General features: G+C 45.6%; 1 protein-coding gene across 4 annotated transcripts in view; it reads left to right on the top strand.

Annotated features, from left to right (window-relative positions):
- Nucleotides 1–18,842, top strand: part of NCALD (neurocalcin delta) — a 294,261-nt gene extending 275,419 nt beyond the window's left edge. For all 4 annotated transcript variants that reach the window (XM_027131541.1, XM_027131542.1, XM_027131544.1 and 1 more), the window contains 2 exons: nt 15,380–15,485; nt 17,893–18,842. In XM_027131541.1, coding sequence (XP_026987342.1) covers nt 15,380–15,485; nt 17,893–17,990 — 204 coding nt within the window. In that variant the 3' untranslated portion in view covers nt 17,991–18,842. The remainder of the gene's footprint in view (nt 1–15,379; nt 15,486–17,892) is intronic.
- Nucleotides 18,843–21,525: the final 2,683 nt, after the last annotated feature.

The raw sequence follows: 21,525 nt of genomic DNA, 5'->3' as shown, positions 1-21,525 counted from the left end.
GCAGAATCAAGGCCTCCATCATTTTTATAGGAAGCACTCCATTTTATTTCCCCAAATCACTCACCCAGAGTAAATTTCCCAAACAGAGCAGGAAAAGGGGTCGTTTTTCCTTTCACCACCCCCTCTTCTTTGCAAGTCCACACTCAGGCCTTGTCACTGTCCCAAGAAGCTGTGTACCTTTGTGGGAATTCTCACCGTTTGGTTCTAGCTGGTCTGCACCAGGAGAATGCATATTTGCAGATGCTACAGTCGCTTCAGAGGCGGCGCTGTCTTTTAGGTGTCTGGGCAAATACCTGTTAGAAAGTGATGAGATGGAGGCAGGCTGTGGGCCGGCAGAATCATACACAAATTAAGGCTCTGTTTGTTAAAGCAAGTGAAACTTCAGCTTGATTACAAGTGTCAGCACATAAATTCCTTGCTGAACTTCTGTCCCTCCAAGACTCGGAAATTCAAGCCATTTAATGTAAAATGCAAATTCATGATGTTCACCTGCAAATACTAATAAGTGGTCAGGGTGAAGATCGAGGCTTGTCAGTGAATGGAGGGCGGAACTCCATAAATTCTCTAGTTTTTCTTCTTTATTGTTGCTTTCTGTGGTGTAATTTTGGTATCCACAGAATATTGGTGGTGGTAGCAGACCGGAATCCTTTTGTTTTTCCTGACATTGGTAGGAAGGATTCTATTGTGGACCCTGTAACACTGAAATACACGGTATTGGTTTCCTCTTGGAAACCAATTGGCTGCTGTAACAAAGGGCCATAAACTTAGTGGCTTAAAACAACACACATTTATTATCTTACAGTTCTGGAGGTCAGAGATCTGAAATCGGTTTCACTGGGCTAAAATCAAGGGGTCCGCAACTTGCGTTCTGTCTGGAGGTTTTAGAGGAAAATCTGTTTCCTTGCCCTTCCTACTTTTTGAAACATTCCTTAGCTTGTAGCCCTTTATATCCATCTTCAAAGCCAGCAACAGTGGATTGAGTTCTTCTCACGTTGCCATTCCCCTGGGTATCTCATTCTGCTTCTCCCTTCCACTCATAAAGACCCCTGTGAGTACACTAGGATACGCCAGATAATTCAGAATAATCCCCCCTAGCTCAAGATCCTTAACATAATTACATCTGCAAAGTCCCTTTTACTGTGTAAGGTAACATATTCACAGGTTTCAGGGATTAGGACATGCACATCTTGGGGGGGCCATTATTCAGTCTCCCACGTAGTCCAAACGCAGTTATGTTCCTTTTTCCAAAAAATAATTTTGTGCTATATCAACATCTGGGTGAAAAAGCAAAACCATATGCAGATTTATTTTTAGAGTCTTACACAAACATTTTCACATTCATGTGTTTGTTTTTTTAAAGTGACAAACTTAGGAACATGATTTAGGTCCAATATTTTATTATTGCATCAAAACCATCTCTCATGAGTCTTAAGCCAGATCACAATTCTGACGTTTCTCCCGTAACGGCAGATCCTCTCCTGGGGCGGGGAGGGCCCTAATCTCAGCCCCCCGCTGCAAGAGGAAGGAGAATCCTTCCTGCCCCACACAGTTCTCTGTCCCTGAGCCCAGCCAGAGGCAGGTCTGAGCACCCACACCCAGCCCAGCACAGGCTATGTTTCAGGAAGGGGGCAGCGAGCATGTGAGTAGCGTTGCGCATTGAACCACGAGTGCTCAGATGCTCTCTGGGATCTTGGGGGTGAGGGAACATGAACTTAGGGATCCATCAACAGGACCTCAGAGAGAGAATGCAGGAAGAACAGAGAGTGAAACTGACCCTTCTGTTCTCAGAAAGTAACTAGGACCCTTGAAAGAACACGTTTTAACTACAGGACTGTCATTGGGTAGGAGTACACAGTCTGTGTTGCTTTACTCTTATGATTGAGTGAAAATCACAGGCTTAGACAAAAATTGATCACCGGGATCCAAAACAAAGATGAAGAGGGAGTCAAGGGAAGAATTGGCACGTGAGAGCGGTTGTCTGAGCAAAGCAGGTCAATATCACCTTGCCCCTCCTTTTTCAATCTCCTTTTCCTTCTTTTCCTCGGGTGAGTTATTTAACCTTTCTGTGCACTGTTCTCATGATTTGTGAACTGGAACCAATCATAGCACCCGCCTCAAGAGTAACCGTAAGGGTTCAACAGTTATTACAAGTAGAGTACCTAGAACAGTGCCTCTCAATGGGTATCCTTCAGTAAATGTTGACTACTATTATTCTATAGACGTTTCTGGAGCTGAGACAGGACGTTTCCCTGCAAAATAAAGGGAGGTCATTTCCCATTCAAAGGACAAAGGAATAGAGGCTCCCATTAAGTTTTTTTTTCTTTTCATCTTTATTGGAGTATAATTGCTTTACAATGGTGTGTTAGTTTCTGCTTTATAACAAAGTGAATCAGTTATACATATACATATGTTCCCATATCTCTTCCCTCTTGCGTCTCCCTCCCTCCCACCCTCCCTATCCCACCCCTCTAGGTGGTCACAAAGCACCGAGCTGATCCCCTGTGCTATGCGGCTGCTTCCCACTAGCTGTCTGCCTTACGTTTGGTAGTGTATATATGTCCATGCCACTCTCTCACTTCGTCCCAGCTTACCCTTCCCCTCCCCATATCCTCAAGTCCATTCTCTAGTAAGTCTGTGTCTTTATTTCCATCTTACCCCTAGGTTCTTCATGACATTTTTTTTTTCTTAGATTCCATATATATGTGTTAGCATATGGTATTTGTCTTTCTCTTTCTGACTTACTTCACTCTGTATGACAGACTCTAGGTCCATCCACCTCACTACAAATAACACAATTTCATTTCTTTTTATGGCTGAGTAATATTCCATTGTATATATGTGCCACATCTTCTTTATCCATTCATCCGATGATGGACACTTAGGTTGCTTCCATCTCCTGACTATTGTAAATAGAGCTGCAATGAACATTTTGCTACATGATTCTTTTTGAATTATGGTTTTCTCAGGGTATATGCCCAGTAGTGGGATTGCTGGGTCATATGGTAGTTCTATTTGTAGTTTTTTAAGGAACCTCCATACTGTTCTCCAAGTGGCTGTACCAATTCCCATTCCCACCAATAGTGCAAGAGTGTTCCCTTTTCTCCACACCCTCTATCCAGCTATTAATGTTTCTAGATTTTTTGATGATGGCCATTCTGACCGGTGTGAGATGATATCTCATTGTAGTTTTCATTTGCATTTCTCTACTGATTAATGATGTTGAGCATTCTTTCATGTGTCTGTTGGCAAACTGTGTATCTTCTTTGGAGAAATGTCTGTTTAGGTCTTCTGCCCATTTTTGGATTGCATTGTTTGTTTTTTTGCTATTGAGCTGCATGAGCTGCTTGTAAATTTTGGAGATTAATCCTTTGTCAGTTGCTTCATTTGCAAATATTTTCTCCCATTCTGAAGGTTGTCTTTTGGTCTTGTTTATGGTTTCCTTTACTGTGCAAAAGCTTTTAAGTTTCATTAGGTCCCATTTGTTTATTTTCGTTTTTATTTCCATTTCTCTAGGAGGTGGGTCAAAAAGGATCTTGCTGTGATTTATGTCATAGAATGTTCTGCTTATGTTTTCCTCTAAGAGTTTGATGGTGTCTGGCCTTACATTTAGGTCTTTAATCCATTTTGAGTTTATTTTTGTGTATGGTTTTAGGGAGTGTTCTAATCTCATACTTTTACATGTACCTGTCCTGTTTTCCTAGCACCACTTATTGAAGAGGCTGTCCTTTCTCCACTGTACATTCCAGCCTCCTTTATCAAAGATAGGGTGACCATATGTGCATGGGTTTATCTCTGGGCTTTCTATCCTGTTCCATTGATCTATATTTCTGTTTTTGTGCCAGTACCATACTGTCTTGATTACTGTAGCTTTGTAGTATAGTCTGAAGTCAGGGAGCCTGATTCCTCCAGCTCCGTTTCTCGTTCTCAAGATTGCTTTGGCTGTTCGGGGTCTTTTGTGTTTTCATACAAATTGTGAAATTTTTGGTTCTAGTTCTGTGAAAAATGCCATTGGTAGTTTGATAGGGATTGCATTGAATCTGTAGATTGCTTTGGGTAGTAGAGTCATTTTCACAATGTTGATTCTTCCAATCCAAGAACATGGTAAATCTCTCCATCTATTTGTATCATCTTTAATTTCTTTCATCAGTGTCTTAATAATTTTCTGCATACAGGTCTTTTGTCTCCTTAGGTAGGTTTCTTCCTAGGTATTTTATTCTTTTTGTTGCAGTGGTAAATGGGAGTGTTTTCTTGATTTCACTTTCAGATTTTTCATCATTAGTGTATAGGAATGCCAGAGATTTCTGTGCGTTAATTTTGTATCCTGCTACTTTACCAAATTCATTGATTAGCTCTAGTAGTTTTCTGGTAGCATCTTTAGGATTCTCTATGTATAGTAACATGTCATCTGCAAACAGTGACAGCTTTACTTCTTGTTTTCCGATTTGGATTCCTTTTATTTCCTTTTCTTCTCTGATTGATGTGGCTAAAACTTCCAAAACTATGTTGAATAAGAGTGGTGGGAGTGGGCAGTCTTGTCTTGTTCCTTATCTTAGTGGAAATGCTTTCAGTTTTTCACCGTTGAGGACGATGTTGGCTGTGGGTTTGTCATATATGGCCTTTATTATGTTGAGGAAAGTTCCCTCTATGCCTACTTTCTGTTGGGTTTTTATCATAAATGGGTGTTGAATTTTGTCGAAAGCTTTCTCTGCATCTATTGAGATGATCATACGGTTTTTCTCCTTCAGTTTGTTAATATGGTGTATTACGTTGATTGATTTGCATATATTGAAGAATCCTTGCATTCCTGGAATAAACCCCACTTGATCATGGTGTATGATCCTTTTAATGTGCTGTTGGATTCTGTTTGCTAGTATTTTGTTGAGGATTTTTGCATCTATGTTCATCAGTGATATTGGCCTGTAGTTTTCTTTCTTTGTGACATCCTTGTCTGGCTTTGGTATCATGGTGATGGTGGCCTCGTAGAATGAGTTTGGGAGTGTTCCTCCCTCTGCTATATTTTGGAAGAGTTTGAGAAGGATAGGTGTTAGCTCTTCTCTAAATGGTTGATAGAATTCGCCTGTGAAGCCATCTGGTCCTGGGCTTTTGTTTGTTGGAAGATTTTTAATCACAGTTTCAATTTCAGTGCTTGTGGTTGGTCTGTTCATATTTTCTATTTCTTCCTGATTCAGTCTTGCCAGGTTGCGCATTTCTAAGAATTTGTCCATTTCTTCCAGGTTGTCCATTTTATTGGCATAGAGTTGCTTGTAGTAATCTCTTATGATCTTTTGTATTTCTGCAGTGTCAGTTGTTACTTTTCCTTTTTCATTTCTAATTCTATTGATTTGAGTTTTCTCCCTTTTCTTCTTGATGAGTCTGGCTAATGGTTTTATCAATTTTTTTTATCTTCTTAAAGAACTAGCTTTTAGTTTTATTGATCTTTGCTATCATTTCCTTTATTTCTTTTTCATTTATTTCTGATCTGATCTTTGTGATTTCTTTCCTTCTGCTAACTGTGGGGTTGTTTTGTTCTTCTTTCTCTAACTGCTTTAGGTGCAAGGTTAGGTAATTTATTCGAGATGTTTCCTGTTTCTTAAGGTAGGATTGTATTGCTATAAACTTCCCTCTTAGAATTGCTTTTGCTGCATCGCATAGATTTTGGGTCGTCATGTCTCCATTGTCATTTGTTTCTAGGTATTTTTTGATTTCCTTTTTGATTTCTTCAGTGATCACTTCGTTATTAAGTAGTGTATTGTTTAGCCTCCATGTGTTTGTATTTTTTACAGATCTTTTCCTGTAATTGATATCTAGTCTCATAGCGTTGTGGTTGGAAAAGATACTTGATACAATTTCAATTTTCTTAAATTTACCAAGGCTTGATTTGTGACCCAAGATATGATCTATCCTGGAGAATGTTCCATGAGCACTAGAGAAAAATGTGTATCCTGTTGTTTTTGGATGGAATGTCCTATAAATATCAATTAAGTCCATCTTGTTTAATGTATCATTTAAAGCTCGTGTTTCCTTATTTATTTTCATTTTGGATGATCTGTCCATTGGTGAAAGTGGGGTGTTAAAGTCCCCTACTATGAATGTGTTACTGTCGATTTCCCCTTTTATGGCTGTTAGTATTTGCCTTATGTATTGAGGTGCTCCTATGTTGGGTGCATAAATGTTTACAATTGTTATATCTTCTTGGATCGATCCCTTGATCATTATGTAGTTTCCTTCTTTGTCTCTTGTAATAGTCTTTATTTTAAAGTCTATTTTGTCTGATATGAGAATTGCTACTCCAGCTTCTTCTGATTTCCATTTGCATGGAATATCTTTTTCCATCCCCTCACTTTCAGTCTGTATGTGTACCTAGGTCTGAAGTGGGTCTCTTGTAGACAGCATATATATGGGTCTTGTTTTTGTATCCATTCAGCCAGTCTGTGTCTTTTGGTGGGAGCACTTAATCCATTTACATTTAAGGTACTTATCGATATGTATGTTCCTATTCCCATTTTCTTAATTGTTTTGGATTTGTTATTGTAGGTCTTTTCCTTGTCTTGTGTTTCTTGCCTAGAGAAGTTCCTTTAGTATTTGTTGTAAAGCTGGTTTGGTGGTGCTGAACTCTCTCAGCTTTTGCTTGTCTGTAAAGGTTTTAATTTCTCCATCAAATCTGAATGAGATCCTTGCTGGGTAGAGTAATCTTGGTTGTAGGTTTTTCTCCTTCATCACTTTAAATATGTCCTGCCAGTCCCTTCTGGCTTGCAGAGTTTCTGCTGAGAGATCGGCTGTTAACCTTATGGGGATTCCCTTGTGTGTTATTTGTTGTTTTTCCCTTGCTGCTTTTAATATGTTTTCTTTGTATTTAATTTTTGACAGTTTAATTAATATGTGTCTTGGCGTGTTTCTCCTTGGATTTATCCTGTATGGGACTCTCTGTGCTTCCTGGACTTTATTAACTATTTCCTTTCCAATATTAGAGAAGTTTTCAACTATAATCTCTTCAAATATTTTCTCAGTCCCTTTCTTTTTCTCTTATTCTTCTGGAACCCCTATAATTCGAATGTTGGTGTGTTTAATGTCCCAGAGGCCTCTGAGACTGTCCTCAGTTCTTTTCATTCTTTTTTCTTTATTCTGCTCTGCAGTAGTTATTTCTACTATTTTATCTTCCAGGTCACTTATCCGTTCTTCTGCCTCAGTTATTCTGCTATTGATCCCTCTAGAGTATTTTTAATTTCATTTGTTGTGTTGTTCATCTTTGTTTGTTTCATCTGTAGTTCTAGGTCCTTGTTAAACGTTTCTTGTATTTTCTCCATTCTATTTCCAAGATTTTGGATCATCTTTACTATCATTATTCTGAATTCTTTTTCAGGTAGACTGACTATTTCCTCTTCATTTGTTAGGTCTGCTGGGTTTTTACCTTGCTCCTTCATCTGCTGTGTGTTTTTCTGTCTTCTCATTTTGTTTAACTTACTGTGTTTGGGGTCTCCTTTTTGCAGGCTGCAGGTTCGTAGTTCCCGTTGTTTTTGGTGTCTGTCCCCAGTGGCTAAAGTTGGTTCAGTGGGTTGTGTAGGCTTCCTGGTGGAGGGGACTAGTGTCTGTGTTCTGGTGGAGGAGGCTGGATCTTGTCTTTCTGGTGGGCAGGTCCACGTCTGGTGGTGTGTTTTGGGGTGTCTGTGGCCTTATGATGATTTTAGGCAGCCTCTCTGCTAATGGGTGGGGTTGTGTTCCTGTCTTGCTTGTTGTTTGGCATAGGGTGTCCAGCACTGTAGCTTGCTGGTCATTGAGTGCAGCTGGGTGTTGGTGTTGAGATGGAGATCTCTGGGAGATTTTCGCCATTTGATATTACGTGGAGCTGGGAGGTCTCTTGTGGACCAGTGTCCTGAAGTTGGCTCTCCCACCTCAGAGGCACAGCACTAACTCCTGGCTGCAGCACCAAGAGCCTTTCATCCACACGGCTCAAATCACAAAAAGAGGAAAAGGGGAAAAAATAATAAATCTTCCTCTCAAAGTCCACCTCCACAATTTGGGATGATTCGTTGTCTATTCATGTATTCCACAGATGCAGGGTACATCAGGTTGATTGTGGATGTTTAATCCGCTGCTTCTGAGGCTGCTGGGAGAGATTTACCTTTCTCTTCTTTGTTCGCACAGCTCCCAGGGGCTCAGCTTTGGATTTGGCCCCGCCTCTGCGTGTACGTCGCCAGAGGGCGTCTGTTCTTCGCTCAGACAGGACAGGGTTAAAGGAGCCGCTGATTCGTGGGCTCTGGCTCACTCAGGCCAGGGGGGAGGGAGGGGCATGGAGTGCGGGGCGAGCCTGCAGCGGCAGAGGCCTGAGGTTTCCCGTGCGTTCTTCTGGGGAAGTTGTCCCTGGACCCCGGGACCCTGGCAGTGGCGGGCTTCCCGGAAGGGAGGTGTGGATAGTGACCTGTGCTCGCACACAGGCTTCTTGGTGGTGGCAGCAGCAGCCTTAGCATCTCATGCCCGTCTCTGGGGTCCTTGCTGATCGCCGCGGCTCGCCCCCGTCTCTGGAGCTCCTTTAAGCAGCGCTCTTAATCCCCTCTCCTCGTGCACCACTCTGGACCCCACGGCCACTGGCTGGCCCACTGTGTTCAGGAAATTCAATAGGAACCCTGGCAGCTCCTCAATGTCTGCTAATGTTGGAGGGTGTCCTGCAGAGGCGGGGGGTGGCTCTGTTTCAGACACTGGCAGCAGAAGTTCTGGGAAGTACTCCTTGGTGTGAGCCCTCCCAGAGTCTTCCCATTAAGTTTTAAGTTAAGTTTACCTAGTCGTATAAATGTGTGTTCACAAAACAAAGGGAGGTAACCCAGCTAACCCTCCAATTGGTGGAACTCACAGAAGAGATATTCTTGTGCAGATGACTTTAGGAGTTCCCAGGCTTCTTCAGCTGTTGTGTTTCCTACCAAACACCATCCCAGCTGGGAATAAGCTAAAACTTCTGGGCTGCTCTGATGCTTACGGGATTTAAGTAACAGAAAGATCACCTTTCCAGGAGAGAATGTTGTTGGCACCAGGAATTCCCCAACTCCGAGCTGTTGCCCTGAGCCCATAGGTGCACTTCATGCAGGACTTTCGGGGCACAGCCGGTCTGGACTTGTTCTCAAGTCCTGCTAGAGACTTTCCGAAAGGAATATATAGGCTAACACGGTGTTGCCTTTAGCACTTCTCAGTGAACTCACTTTAATGACCAGGTTGCAATAATTTCTAGTTAGCATATTCATTCCTTGGATGGTAATGATTGCTTTAAAGTAGTTGGTGTTCAAATACGTGTTGTCTTAGAATCAGACTCTCCCTCCTAGTTGTGATTCAAGGTTAATTAGCACTTTTGATAAGGCAGAGTAAACTTCATAACACCCTCAGTCTACATTTTCACACCCTTTGAATGAATGAAAACTAAAGGAAGGAGGTTGGGCTTATGCTGGCAGCGCATCACAGAAGACTTCATTTTTTTGTTTGTTTCTTTTAGCAATATGGGAATTTTTTTTCCTGATTCACTCATCAGAATAAGGCATATGTATCCATACAGCAACCAGATGAAGAGGAAGGGAGACTATGGTGTTAGCCGTGCAAAGGTTTGCCGTCCACAAACACCAGACAGACTCACAAATTAATCTGACCTGGTCTCAAGAGCACCAACTGTGACCAGTTCAGACAACCAGCTTGTGAGTATTTGTGCCATGACGGATCAAAATCAGGACCAGAAAGACTTGGTTACATTCTTTCTAAAACCACTTCCTGAGTGGCATTTTTTTCTCCCAAAGATCTTTCTAAATTGGTGTCGTAGACACTATGTCACTTGTGATATGTGCCTTGGAGACCTGAAATACTGTGCTCTTCTGATGGTGAAAAAAAAGGCAGGGGGTGGATGGTGTTGTGGCGAAAGCTTCTAGTCCGTCTTGATATGGCCCCTGGGAATTCAGCTGCAGACCCTTGCCTAATTCTCAGTTATGAGTGTGGACCACAGATGTTACTCCAGAATGCAACTTGGATTTCTCTCCTGGAGAAAATTCTTTAAAGCAGTTGCACAGGTTAGTGACTTTCTCTAAGAACTAACCTTAGTGTTTGTTTATCAGTTGTGTTTGGCTTATCCCTTTTTTATCAGGGGATTAATCTTATCGTGACAAGCCACATTATAGTTTAAGAGTTGAAGTTAGGCATCTAGCAACACAAGTGAGTGCCTGCTACCCAAAGGCCCCCCACTCGGCTGTGCCCTCCGTCTACTTTGTGGACTATTCTTCCTTCTCCTGTTTCCTAAACAAGGATATTCCCAAGCAGAGGTCCAGCCTCAGCCTTCTTTTCCTTTCATTAGTTCTGGGAAGTCATCTTCTCAGTGCTTGTATGGGCCAGGCATAGTGTTAAGTATTTTCCACACTGTATTAGTTTCCTAGGGTTGCTGTAACAAATTACCATAAACTGGGGAGTTTCAAACAACAAAAATTTATTCTATCACAGTTCCAGAGGCCAGAAGTCCAAAGTCAAGGTGTGGGCAAGGCTGGTTCCTTCCAGAGACTCCTGGGGGGATCTGCTCCATGCCTGTCTCTTAGCTTCTGGTGGTGGCTGGCGATCCTTGGTGTTTTGGGCCCACATCTCTCCTATCATCATGTGACATTTTCCCTGTGTGACTGTGTCCAAATTTCCTTCTTCTTATACGAACACATCATTGGATTAGGGCCTGCCCAAATCCAGTATGATCTCATTTTAACTTGATGACATCCGCAAAGACCCTATTTCCAAATAAGGTCACATTCACAGGTTCTGGGTGAACATGAACTTTTGCAGGACACTAGTCAACCTGGTACATGTGCATTTTCTCATTTAATCCTCACAATAACCTTACTAGCCCCATTTTATGGATGAAGAAACAGAGTACCTCCAGATCTTCACCTCTGCTATGTCCAGCTGTTAATGGACACCTCCATAAGACATTGCACTGGTACCTCACAGTCAAACATTCCAAAAACAAACTCAGTATTGCCCCCTAAAATGTGAAGTCCTAAGCCACAGCAGCTCCAGAATGTCTTTTTAGGAGAGTGAACGGGATCTTTGGAAGGGGCTGTTGGAAGCAACCTTTGCACAGCACTTTATATAAGAATGAAATAAATAGTAACTGCCCATATCTAAAAATGATGGGTACCACCACTCACCTGAAACAAGACAGTGGCTGAGGAATGGGCAAGAATGATAAATTTAGAAAAATATGAAGGAGGCAGATTTGATAGGTCTAGTTGACTGCCTGCACGTGGAGACGGGTGGTTAGAGCCGTATTAAAGATGTCTTTGACTTGATTACAGGATGGTGGGTGGTAGGACTGTTTACCAAGAAACAAACAAACATGAGTGGGGGCAGGGGCCTGGGCAATAATGAGTTTCAAGTAAAATCTTCTGTGAAAACTAATATAAGAACGGAGCTGCTTTGGTTGAAAAAGGGGTAGGGCCCTTATTCTCCCCCCATCCTCTCCCTGCCTGTGAACGCATCTACAGCACTTTGGGAGAACATTATGGGTTTACTGACTTACTGTATTCTTCTAGCTCTAAACAGGAAAGCGCTTACGCTGTTCTAGATACATAGATATTGACCCCATTTTAAGAGTATTTCCAAGAAAGATTCTCATGGCCTCTCTCTACCCTCCTTTCCTGGTATGTAATATCCTTCTAAGCAGGATGCTTTTCTTTATCGATAATCTAAGAACAACCTATACTGCTTAACTTCTTTTACCCTTGGTGGGTTGTCATGGGGCCTTGGGTGTCCTGTTGGAAGACCCTGCATCTTCTGATGAAAAGCCAGTCTGGTGAACTTTAGCTCTTGGAATTGTGCCTGCCCTTAGTTAATCCCACAACGTTTATCAGTTCAGACATGAGCCCTTCCTTTCCAACATTCCGAGAGGTGGTTCATTCAGAGGGAAAAAGAAAAATCACATATATATATATATATATGTCAAGAGGAAGCTGGTAATTCCCCTGGCCGCAGGTGGTGCTGTCCTAAGCCTGCCTAGGGCAGAACCAGAGCTGGGTTCCTGGGTATCCCATAGCGGTTGTATTTACCCAGAGACAAGAATAGGGCTCTTCAAGTTTAATTAAAAACAGGATGTCCCTGCTGGGCCTCTCATTGACATTGCTAAAAATAAAGTAGGGAAGTAGCCTGGCCTCTCCATGGTTTAATCCCATTAAATTAGGGGGAGGGGTGTGGGGAACTGGGGTTAATAAAAGACACGATTTGTTTCAGATTGCTGTCTGGAGTTGTGTCTTTTCTCTCCCTGCGCTGTGGAGTCCCAGGTCTAATACAATCAGTGCTGGCTTGCTGAGGCCATGAGAGAGGGGCAAAGGGACAGGTGATTCCCCACTGAGGTTTTGCAGGGCTGTCACCCACTTACATTGGGACCCCTGGGGCTTGTCACCTCATCTCTTTGCTCACTGCTCTAGTACCACCCACGTTCATAGACCTGTTTTTGTAAATAATCCACTAATCCCTTTCTGTGAGCTGATGCACATTAAAAACAAACAAATGGGGCTTCCCTGGTGGCGCAGGGGTTGAGAGTCCACCTGCCGATGCAGGAGACACGGGTTCGTGCCCCGGTCCGGGAGGATCCCACATGCCACGGAACGGCTGGGCCCGTGAGCCATAGCCGCTGAGCCTGCGCGTCCGGAGCCTGTGCTCCGCAACGGGAGAGGCCACAACATTGAGAGGCCTGCGTACCGCAAAAAAAAAAAAACAAAAAAAACAAATCAACAAAAACAGTCTAGTCTGAGTGCTATGAAAGAGCCATCTGGAAACGTGAGCATCTTAAAGGTGCTCGCACTTCCTCCTCAACCCCTCAGTACACTCAGACATTACATCTCTTGCCCAATTCCAGAAGCCTCGTTTGCAAATATCCTCATATAAGGGGATCCTGACTTTCTTCATTTTTGTTTTGTTTTTATTTATGGGTGTTTTGTTGTTGTTGTTTTGAACTAACCTATCCTCATTTCTCTGCCCCAGCCCTGTTCCTTTAGTCTAACAGCTAAAGACTAAACGCCTGAAGACTTTCTGTTGGGTGTAAGCGCCTTGTTTTCAAACACATTCATCTGTTTGCTTGGTCTTTCGTTCATTTGTTCAACCAGAGTATTAAGAGAATAATCCCTAGATTATTACACAGTTGACTTCCTTCAGAATCCCAAGAAGGAGAATTTCATGAACCTCAACTCTTAGAGGCTGAGAGTTCCAAGGAGTGTTCCAGACCAGTGGGTTTTACTTGCTACCATGGGACCTTACCGAGGCCAGAACAGATTTGGGGAAGGAGCAACGCAGCCCCAAAGAAGGTTGATTACACAGCATCCTTAAGACTTCTAGCCAAAGTAAACTTATTATTTGTCCATAAATGCCCCTCCCACATCACCTCTACAACTCCTGAAATGTACCAGCTCTTAAACCTTTAAAGAGGTGTACTTGTGATTTAGTGGGGCGCTGATATCTAGATACTGTTTTGTTGTTGTTCTAAGATTCCTGGGCTTGTGAATTCACAAAATATTTAGACTGTGTAAGTCTGAAATCCGTGTGAGGGGGGTGTGTGTGTGTGTGTTCATCAGTTGGTGCCGCCGATTCCTCTTTGAGTCAAGAGTTACAGAAAAGCTTCCGTGTCGGAGCAGAGAAAGCTGAGGAGAGGGCGCTGGACCTCAAAACATGGTGGTATGGAGAGTGTCCTGCTTTCCACTTTTGTTACTAAATACTCACATGGCCCTGGAAGTTCAGCACCTCTGTTTCCCATTTGTAAAAAAGTCTCTAACTCTCTGGCCTTTTCTAGCTCCCCCAAGGAGTCAGGTGTCCCCAGCGGCTTGGCGCATGGCGCTATAACCCCAGCACAGATGGTAGTGTAGTCCTGGGCTGGAGGGGACAGTAATAGGGATCCAGGAGGAAGACAGAGTATGGCTCACCTCTCGCCTCTGGAGCACACTTCAGTGAACGTCTCTTGGGACAGCTGACTGTGGCCAAGCTTACTTACCCCAGTGACACCCATCATCCCAGACAGAGCCATGACTCCCAGTTTGCCCTTCCTCCCAGACAGAATCACCGTGGAGGCAGCTCCAGGTCAGCGAGGACTCTGGGTGGGTTCAAGTCAGACTTGGGGAGCCTGGCCTGAGGGGTCCCTAATGGGGTGGGATCAGCCCAAGAGTCAACACACTGGGTGACTCCATTTTTCACTCCTATTTTATCAACGGAGATTATAATATTTACCCCCATTTCTCCAGAATATTTTAGGAACTTGAGGCAGAGTTGATCCTGAACGAGACTGTAAAGTGGAGAAGTTAAGCCTTTATCTCTTTTTGCAACCCTTTTTGTTTCCACATTTCCCCTTTGGAGACTACTTTCCTTCAGCTGCCTTCCTTTCTCTCCTTCCACTACATCCCAAGTTCCAGAACTTTCCAGATTCCTCCGCCCACCCTCTGGCAAAATCTACTTTTTCTAAAACTCCTTCCCAGGGCTAATTTTCCCCAAGTGAATCTGAGTACCAGAACCATGGTCTGGGGATAAAAACAATGACTTTACATTATGCTTCCAAAATAAAAACAACATTTGACCGCTGAGGCCTTCCAGGCGCTTACTGGGTACCATGGGGGGTCCACGGTAGGGGAGATAGTTTCAGTACTGTTCACAGAACCTTTTCAGTAGAACCCTCTTTTGCCCATCAGATTTCTGATGTACCCAGCTGATCTCAAGCTGAGACTTTATACTTATTTCTTCCAAAACTTGGATGGCAGATTGTTCCCATCCCGGGGATACCTGGCAGCTTGCTGAGAAGGAATGTGAGACGATTGCCACATCCAAGGAGAAAGAGCACTGGGATGGATTGGTAATGTCTGCCCAGGAGAAGAGGAGGGCAGGCCCTTACAGACCATCAGTGTTTGTCACCCTTGAGGGACCCAGGGAGAGACCACAGTAGACCCTGACCTGTCTCTGGCCTGAGGAATGTCACCTACAGCCTGAGAGCAGGGACCTCAGAACAGCAGCAGCAGCACACAGGCACCTCATTAGAAATGCAGACTCTCAAGCCCCCCATCTCCCCAGCCCACCCTACTCAATCAGCTGCTGCGTTTTCACAAGATTCCCAGGGGATTCATAAGCACATAAGTTAGAGACACGGGGGGCCTAGTGGATCTTCCTGCCAGTTGTCGCTCCTGAAGGTTCTTGCCGCTGGACAAGCTCTGCTGGCCTGGCTGCTCTCACCAGCAACTGCACGTCTCTCTTCTACGACAACAGATGGTCAGGAGCAGAGCTGGGTCGCTGTGTGATGGGAGGCATTCCCTTCAACCCTGTATTTGGGAGGTTTAGTAATAGGGCCATTGTGTGCGAAAACAAACCATGTTTCTGTCTCACGCCATGTTGCTTCTGTCCCCAGGCAATCTATAAGATGGTCTCCTCTGTAATGAAAATGCCTGAAGATGAGTCGACCCCAGAGAAGAGGACAGAAAAGATCTTCCGCCAGATGGACACCAATAGAGACGGTAGGAGGCCATGGCTGCTTTGCTTTGCTTTGCTTTGCTCAGAGGCGGGGCTGCTGGAGGGGCTGGGGTGTCCGGGCAGGGAAATTCCACTAGAGGTCAAGATATTGGCCATAAGGACCTGGCTCGAGGCCCTTTGTGAAAGTGGCTTATCCTGCTTTCTCCCTGTAGGGGGAAGATGGAGGCTGGATCCTGCAGGCCAGCGAATCAGAAAGTGGGGAGGGGCTTGTTATGCACCCAGACCCTAGTAGCTTTCACCCCAGCCTGCCCAGGGGGCTTTGTTGGGGTTTCGTGTGCATGCTCCAAGGTGTTGGGTTTCCTGGAGCCAAGTGGGACCCCTCAGCTGTTGGCGGGTGAGGTGGCCAGCAGATTCCACCCTGAGGGAGCCGCCCACAATTCAAATCCAACAAGGGGATGCAGAGCAAACCAAAATGAAAGGAGAGATGGATTTCACACTCAAGAACAGTGGATTTTAGATGTTGGATTGCCAGACAGAATACAGGAGGCACAATTAAATTTAATTTTTGGACAAATAACAAATGACTTTTCAATATAAGTATGCCCTATTCAATATTTGGGACATACTTAAAAAAATGTTGTTTATTTGAAACTGAAAGTTAGCTGGGCATCCTGTATTTTATTTGCTAAATCTGGCAACCCTAGTTAGATGTAATATCTGAGTTTAAAGTGCTAACACAGAGCTTGGTCCATAATAAGCCCTGAGTCATCTATAGCTCTTGCTTTTATTTCCAGCTTGCCTGTTCTGCTGGGCATCCCCAGCAGTTCTTGTCAATGATGAGCAAATGCAGTCATATACCCCCGACGGAAGGCTTTGTCGCAGAGCGAGCCTCAGTTTCTATCCCTATGCCCTCTGGGGCACCAGCTGCCTGAGAATCCAGGTTTGCAGGGTACAGGCCAATCTGTTTGCTTTGTTTCTCCACAAAGGTGCCGTTACATCCTGTTTCTCTATGTGCCTTGATTCACAGCGAATAGTTTGTTTTGCAAAGACTAAACACATGGGATTCTTTTAATAGAATAGTAAACTCGCTGACATTAAACTGCACATTTTGCTGATGCTCCAGGGGAGCACAGGTGGGCTTGTCTGCTGCCCGAGGCCCAGCCTCCTCTTCAGAATAGGGCTGAAAGATGGGAGAAGACCCAAACACTGCAGGATCGAACGCTCACTGCGAGAAATGAGACCCTGTGCTCTGGGACTCGGCCACAATGGGGTCACAGAGCCCTGACGGGGTCAGCATTCCCCAAATGCATCTCGTTGCTAAAAGCCCTGTGCTTTCCTAAGGGAAAGCCTTGGGTTTAAAAAAAAAAAAAGGGCGGGGGTGGGGGGGGGCGGAGTGGGAGCCGTACTGGGAGGGGCTTTCAGTCTGCAGGGGGTCAGGCTCCACCCAACCAGGAGACTTGGTGCTTTGGCTCAGGGCTTCTGGACCCCAAGGCGGGACGCCACACCGGAGCAAAGTCCTCATCTAGACCCTCCCGCTGTTAGCTTCCTCTTGGAGAAGCTCTTTGCATCTAACCCCTGGCGGCTGACTTGAAGAGAAAAGTCTGGGCCCCCAGCAGGTTAGCTGGGAAGCCAATCCGGGAGCACACGGGTAGTTAGCCCGAGGGAGCGGACACATACGCTGAATGCAGGGTTTACCCTGCCGCAACAAGAAAGCGGGGGAAGCTTTGCCTCCCCACCAACAATATGACCGAGGAAACTTCCCAAAGGGAATTTGATACATACTCTAGCTTGGGCAAGAAGGAGAAAGACATCGAGGAGGAGTGGAATCCCAGGCAGCCAGTCTCCCCCGTCCAGCCCATTGAGGTAGGAGGAAAGTGCCCTGATTGACGGGAGGGACCCCGCGGCACCTCTCTGCTTCTCGGAGCACACAGCCCTCGCCTGGATGGAAGGGCAGCCGTCCTCACACCTTGGCCCAAAGAAGGGGCCCTCTCCCCAGATGTCTCTTCGGGCCCCTCTGCCCACATGCAAACGTAGGTGTAGCCAAGTGACCCTGAGGAGCCCAGAGGGCCCAGTGAGCCCGTGGGGACGGCCTTGGCGCTGCAGGAGCCCAGCTCAGTCTCTGAAAGGCGCCATCTGATCCACAGACACCGAGTCCCTCCGGGGCGCCTGCAGCTGGAGGGGCCACGAGGGCAGGGCCCACGTCACGGCCACCCAGCAGCCCCGCAGCCCAGGGCCGTGCACACAGAGCTCTCAGGAGGCCGCGTGCTGCGCTGTGCGATGCTCAACGAGCCCCGGGGTCTCGGCTCGGAGAGACGGAAGGTGGGCCTCACGGCAGGTGTGAGACCCCGGGAAGAGGTGGGCCGCCGCCGCCGCCAGCCCCAAGGTGCAGCGGGAAGCCTACGTCTGTGCGGCGGCCGCCAGCCGCCACTCACCGGTCCTCTTGCTTTCTAGGAAAACTCTCCCTGGAAGAGTTCATCCGAGGGGCCAAGAGCGACCCGTCCATAGTGCGCCTCCTGCAGTGCGACCCCAGCAGCGCCGGCCACTTCTGAGCCGGAAGCCCCACCAACTGTAGAGCTGCTTGTGTTCCCTTTGAAGTTTACTTTTTAACAAAAAAATTTTTTTTTTTGCCAAACAATATTGACGGTGATGCTGTTCCTCGTGTGGTCGGATGCACCTCCCTCCGTGCCGCCTGCAGCTTCTTTTGTCGTGGACGCTTCATGGGAATGTCTAGAGCCCCCCGCGCTTGTGGAGAGCATGAACAGTGCTGCCGTGCACAGACTTTGTGGTGTTCATTGTTCTGACGATTTTTCATCGTTATTATTATTACTTTCCCTTTGATTTGAAAGTCTGTGTTCTAAAACCGAAGACTGGGGGAGGCAAGAGAAGAGAAGAGAAAACAATCCAGTCCAGTGATTCTATTGCAAGCTTAAGGGCCCTGTTTGGAAAACAAAATTCCCCACCTGGGTCTGGAGTGACACATGCCCTAGGGGTGGTGGCACCAGATGCTCGATTGCCCAGGGACCAGGAATCCTCCAGGGCCAGGCTATTAAAGGGGCCTGGGGGATTCCCGCCTGGAGGCCCACCCCATCCTCTTCCCCAGCAGGCTTTAGTTTCTAAGCTGTGAACATTTCAAGGTAAATTCATAGAGGAGAGGAAAAAGATGGCTCAGCTATTTCTTCCCAGGTTTACACGAGTTGAGCCAAGATGAGTTTCTCTGGAAATTAAACACAAATGGTAATTTATATTTCAAAGCCAGACCCATCTTGTTGCCTATTGTAGTTTAAAAAAAAAAAAAAAAGATCGCTGTATATAAAATACTGGGTATTACAGACGAAATTAAGTGTTTTGCCTTGTTTAAATGAAATGCATGTTTAGTGAGCACTAATACAATCTTATTACAGGAGACTGTTTTTAGTAGCTTGTTGTGAAGTAAGCCAGCTATAATGAATGTCTATGTCTTATTTTAAAGTCATATCCGTCTTTGCACAAATGCACCAATCAACAGGTATATTTTATATATTCCAGAAAAGTACAAAGTAACCATGACCAGGGCCCAACCTTAATTTTGAATGCTTTTCCAGTGGTAGTGCCTAGGCAAGAGAAGTGGGGCAAGTTTGAGTGGGATGTGTCAACTGGAGCACCAGAAGGTTCATATTTATTAGAGATGTGGGTTTGCCCACCCAGCCCAGCAGCCCGTTGACAGTCCTGGATCAGAGGTGCGGTGCTTTTCTGAGCAGATAATATTCTGTAGCTGTTCCCACCCCCACCCCAAATAGCATAAATTCTCGGGACTTCCCAGTGCTTTAATCCACATGGATGGTTAGGAAGCCATAGCTGGAATGTTGACTTTTCCATGCCTCTAGCGGCCCTGAAAAGAGTCAGAGGTTAGAGGCTGGGCATCACCTGGTTCATCCTGAAGAAGGCATAGGCAAGTGTGTCTGTGATTTCCAAGGCCCACCCTTGGGAATCCGAAAGTATCTTGCATCATCGTGTTCTCTGAATGCAAATTTCTATTTACAGAAGTGACAGTACAAATTTGAGTTGCAGTTTGGTCTGATGACCTCATACATCCTAATTTGAATTGAAAGGTAAGAGTACAAGTTGCTGGTCACAGGTAAGTCATATTTTCACAAGCAGTAGGTATGGGGAAGTCCAAACACTCAAGGATGTAGACGGGGAGACCCTGCCCCAAGAGAAGGCAGAGAGGTCTCCTTGGCTGCGGCCAAGCTACTTCCTGTAGACCATGAACCACAGAAAGATAAACTTATAACCATGAGGAAAATGATGCTGAGCCCATTTCTAACCTCTAGATTCCTGAGTATTACGCGATTCCATTTAAACTGACAGTAAAAATCTGAATTTGTATGGTTGACCAAAACGAACCAACTTGGCAGGGTGAAATTTTGAGACCTGGACTCAGTAAAATAATCTTCATCTTCCTCTGCGTGTCAGTTTTTTTTATAGTGGTTCTATACTGTGAGACTTGCTGAGTCCCTCCGTTGGCCAAGTGGTAAAATCTGGTTTTGAAAACTAGGGAATTAACCTAAGACGCGGCGTGCACAGTGGCAAGGGGACCCGGCACCTCTGTAGGTGATGTTCAGGAGCTGCCTCCCACTTTCTCCCGCTCTTGATTGAAGACCTAATTCCTCCTTTAGTTCTCCTTAGATGGCGGAGTCAGTTAATGTTGGGGAAAGCCCGCCTGGGCTCTGTCCTCAGTCATGACATCTTACTGAGCCAGACGCACTCCGTTCCCCAGAACCTAGAGCTGGAGTGAGATGCAGGGGAGTGTGTCTCCAGCTGTTAAGAAAACAAAGCGGAAACTAGTCCTCGTCCTTGCCTGCCATTGACCCTGTCTGTATTTTCTTGAGGGTTGTTTTCTCATTCTCCTCCTTCCCAGGAAGACCTTTGTATGTCTGATCCAATGCACTCGAGTGTGGCCAAGGGACTTGACAGCACCCAGAAGGCTGAATGCCTAAAAGCTTATGTCACTCCTGTGCTGGGCTGTTCATTGTCATTGCTGTGTTGAGGGACCTCTGGAAATGGAGTCTGTTCTGTCTGAAATCAGGCCAGCCTGTGATGTTCAAGGGACTGGAATAAAGTGGCTTACGACGTGAAGGATGATAGAGTGGTCGACTGTTCATATCCTTGTTTAGGGTGGGGAAGGGGTGTTGAGGGCGCAGTCCCATCCCATTGATATGCCCTGGGGGCACTTTCCACAAGTGAATTTAGTAATTTATGAATCCCTCCCCATGGAGTGGGTCCTATATCTGGTGACTTTTGTGTTACTCTAGCTTGGCATTCAAGAATGTTGCTGATTTAATATGATGGTCTGGGACATGAGGTTTCCATGCCTAAACTGCTGCTCCAGCTGAATCTGTGCCCGAGTGAGGGCCCAGATGCTGTGCTGGCCACCTCCTGGGTGTGGTTTCTGCTCTCCAGGCACAAGGAAGCAGGGTTTGTGAAAGCGGGTATGAGAGGGTCTGCTGGACCCCAAGCCGTGTCCGGAAGCATCCTTGGTCTACATGTGGGCTAACTTTCCCCTCATGGCCTTCACTTTCTTACCTCCTCTCCTTCCTCACAACTGGAGCTATAAATTCTAGTCTCAACATTAGGTGCACCAGAAGGAGAAACTGAGGCAAGTTCCTCTTCAGTGGGAAATTAACATGCCCCTCTCCCCTCTCAGGGCCTCTCAGGCTGGAGAAGAGTCTGTAGGAAAACTGACATGATACAGAGCCCATGGCCTCAAAGCCAATTCAGATCAAGGTGCTTGTTGCTGCTGTCCTTGGCCTTGCCTCCAGCACAGAGGCCATGAACGTAGGAAAAGGATGAATGTCAGCTACGGTAGGTGTCTCATGGGCCAACCAGACCTCGTGTAGGAGCTGAGTTGGCCTGGAGGGGAGTCTTTTTGTACCTCACAGCTTCTCTCTATAGACCAGCAGTGGCCCTGAGGCCCGTGAGAACTGAGCATGCGTAATGCCACGTCACTCACGGCAGTGATGGTAAGGAGGTGGCTGGGACCCTCCAACCTGATCAGGAGCCTCTTCACTCGCACACCTGTTGGAGGTGAGCCTGTTAATTTCCAGC

This window comes from Aethalodelphis obliquidens, unplaced genomic scaffold (assembly GCF_003676395.1).
Source record: "Aethalodelphis obliquidens isolate GAN/ISIS:26980383/991018 unplaced genomic scaffold, ASM367639v1 scaffold39, whole genome shotgun sequence".
NCBI lineage: Eukaryota > Metazoa > Chordata > Mammalia > Artiodactyla > Delphinidae > Aethalodelphis > Aethalodelphis obliquidens.
Note: the sequence above shows the minus strand (reverse complement) of the source record. Positions and strands in the feature narration are given on the sequence as shown.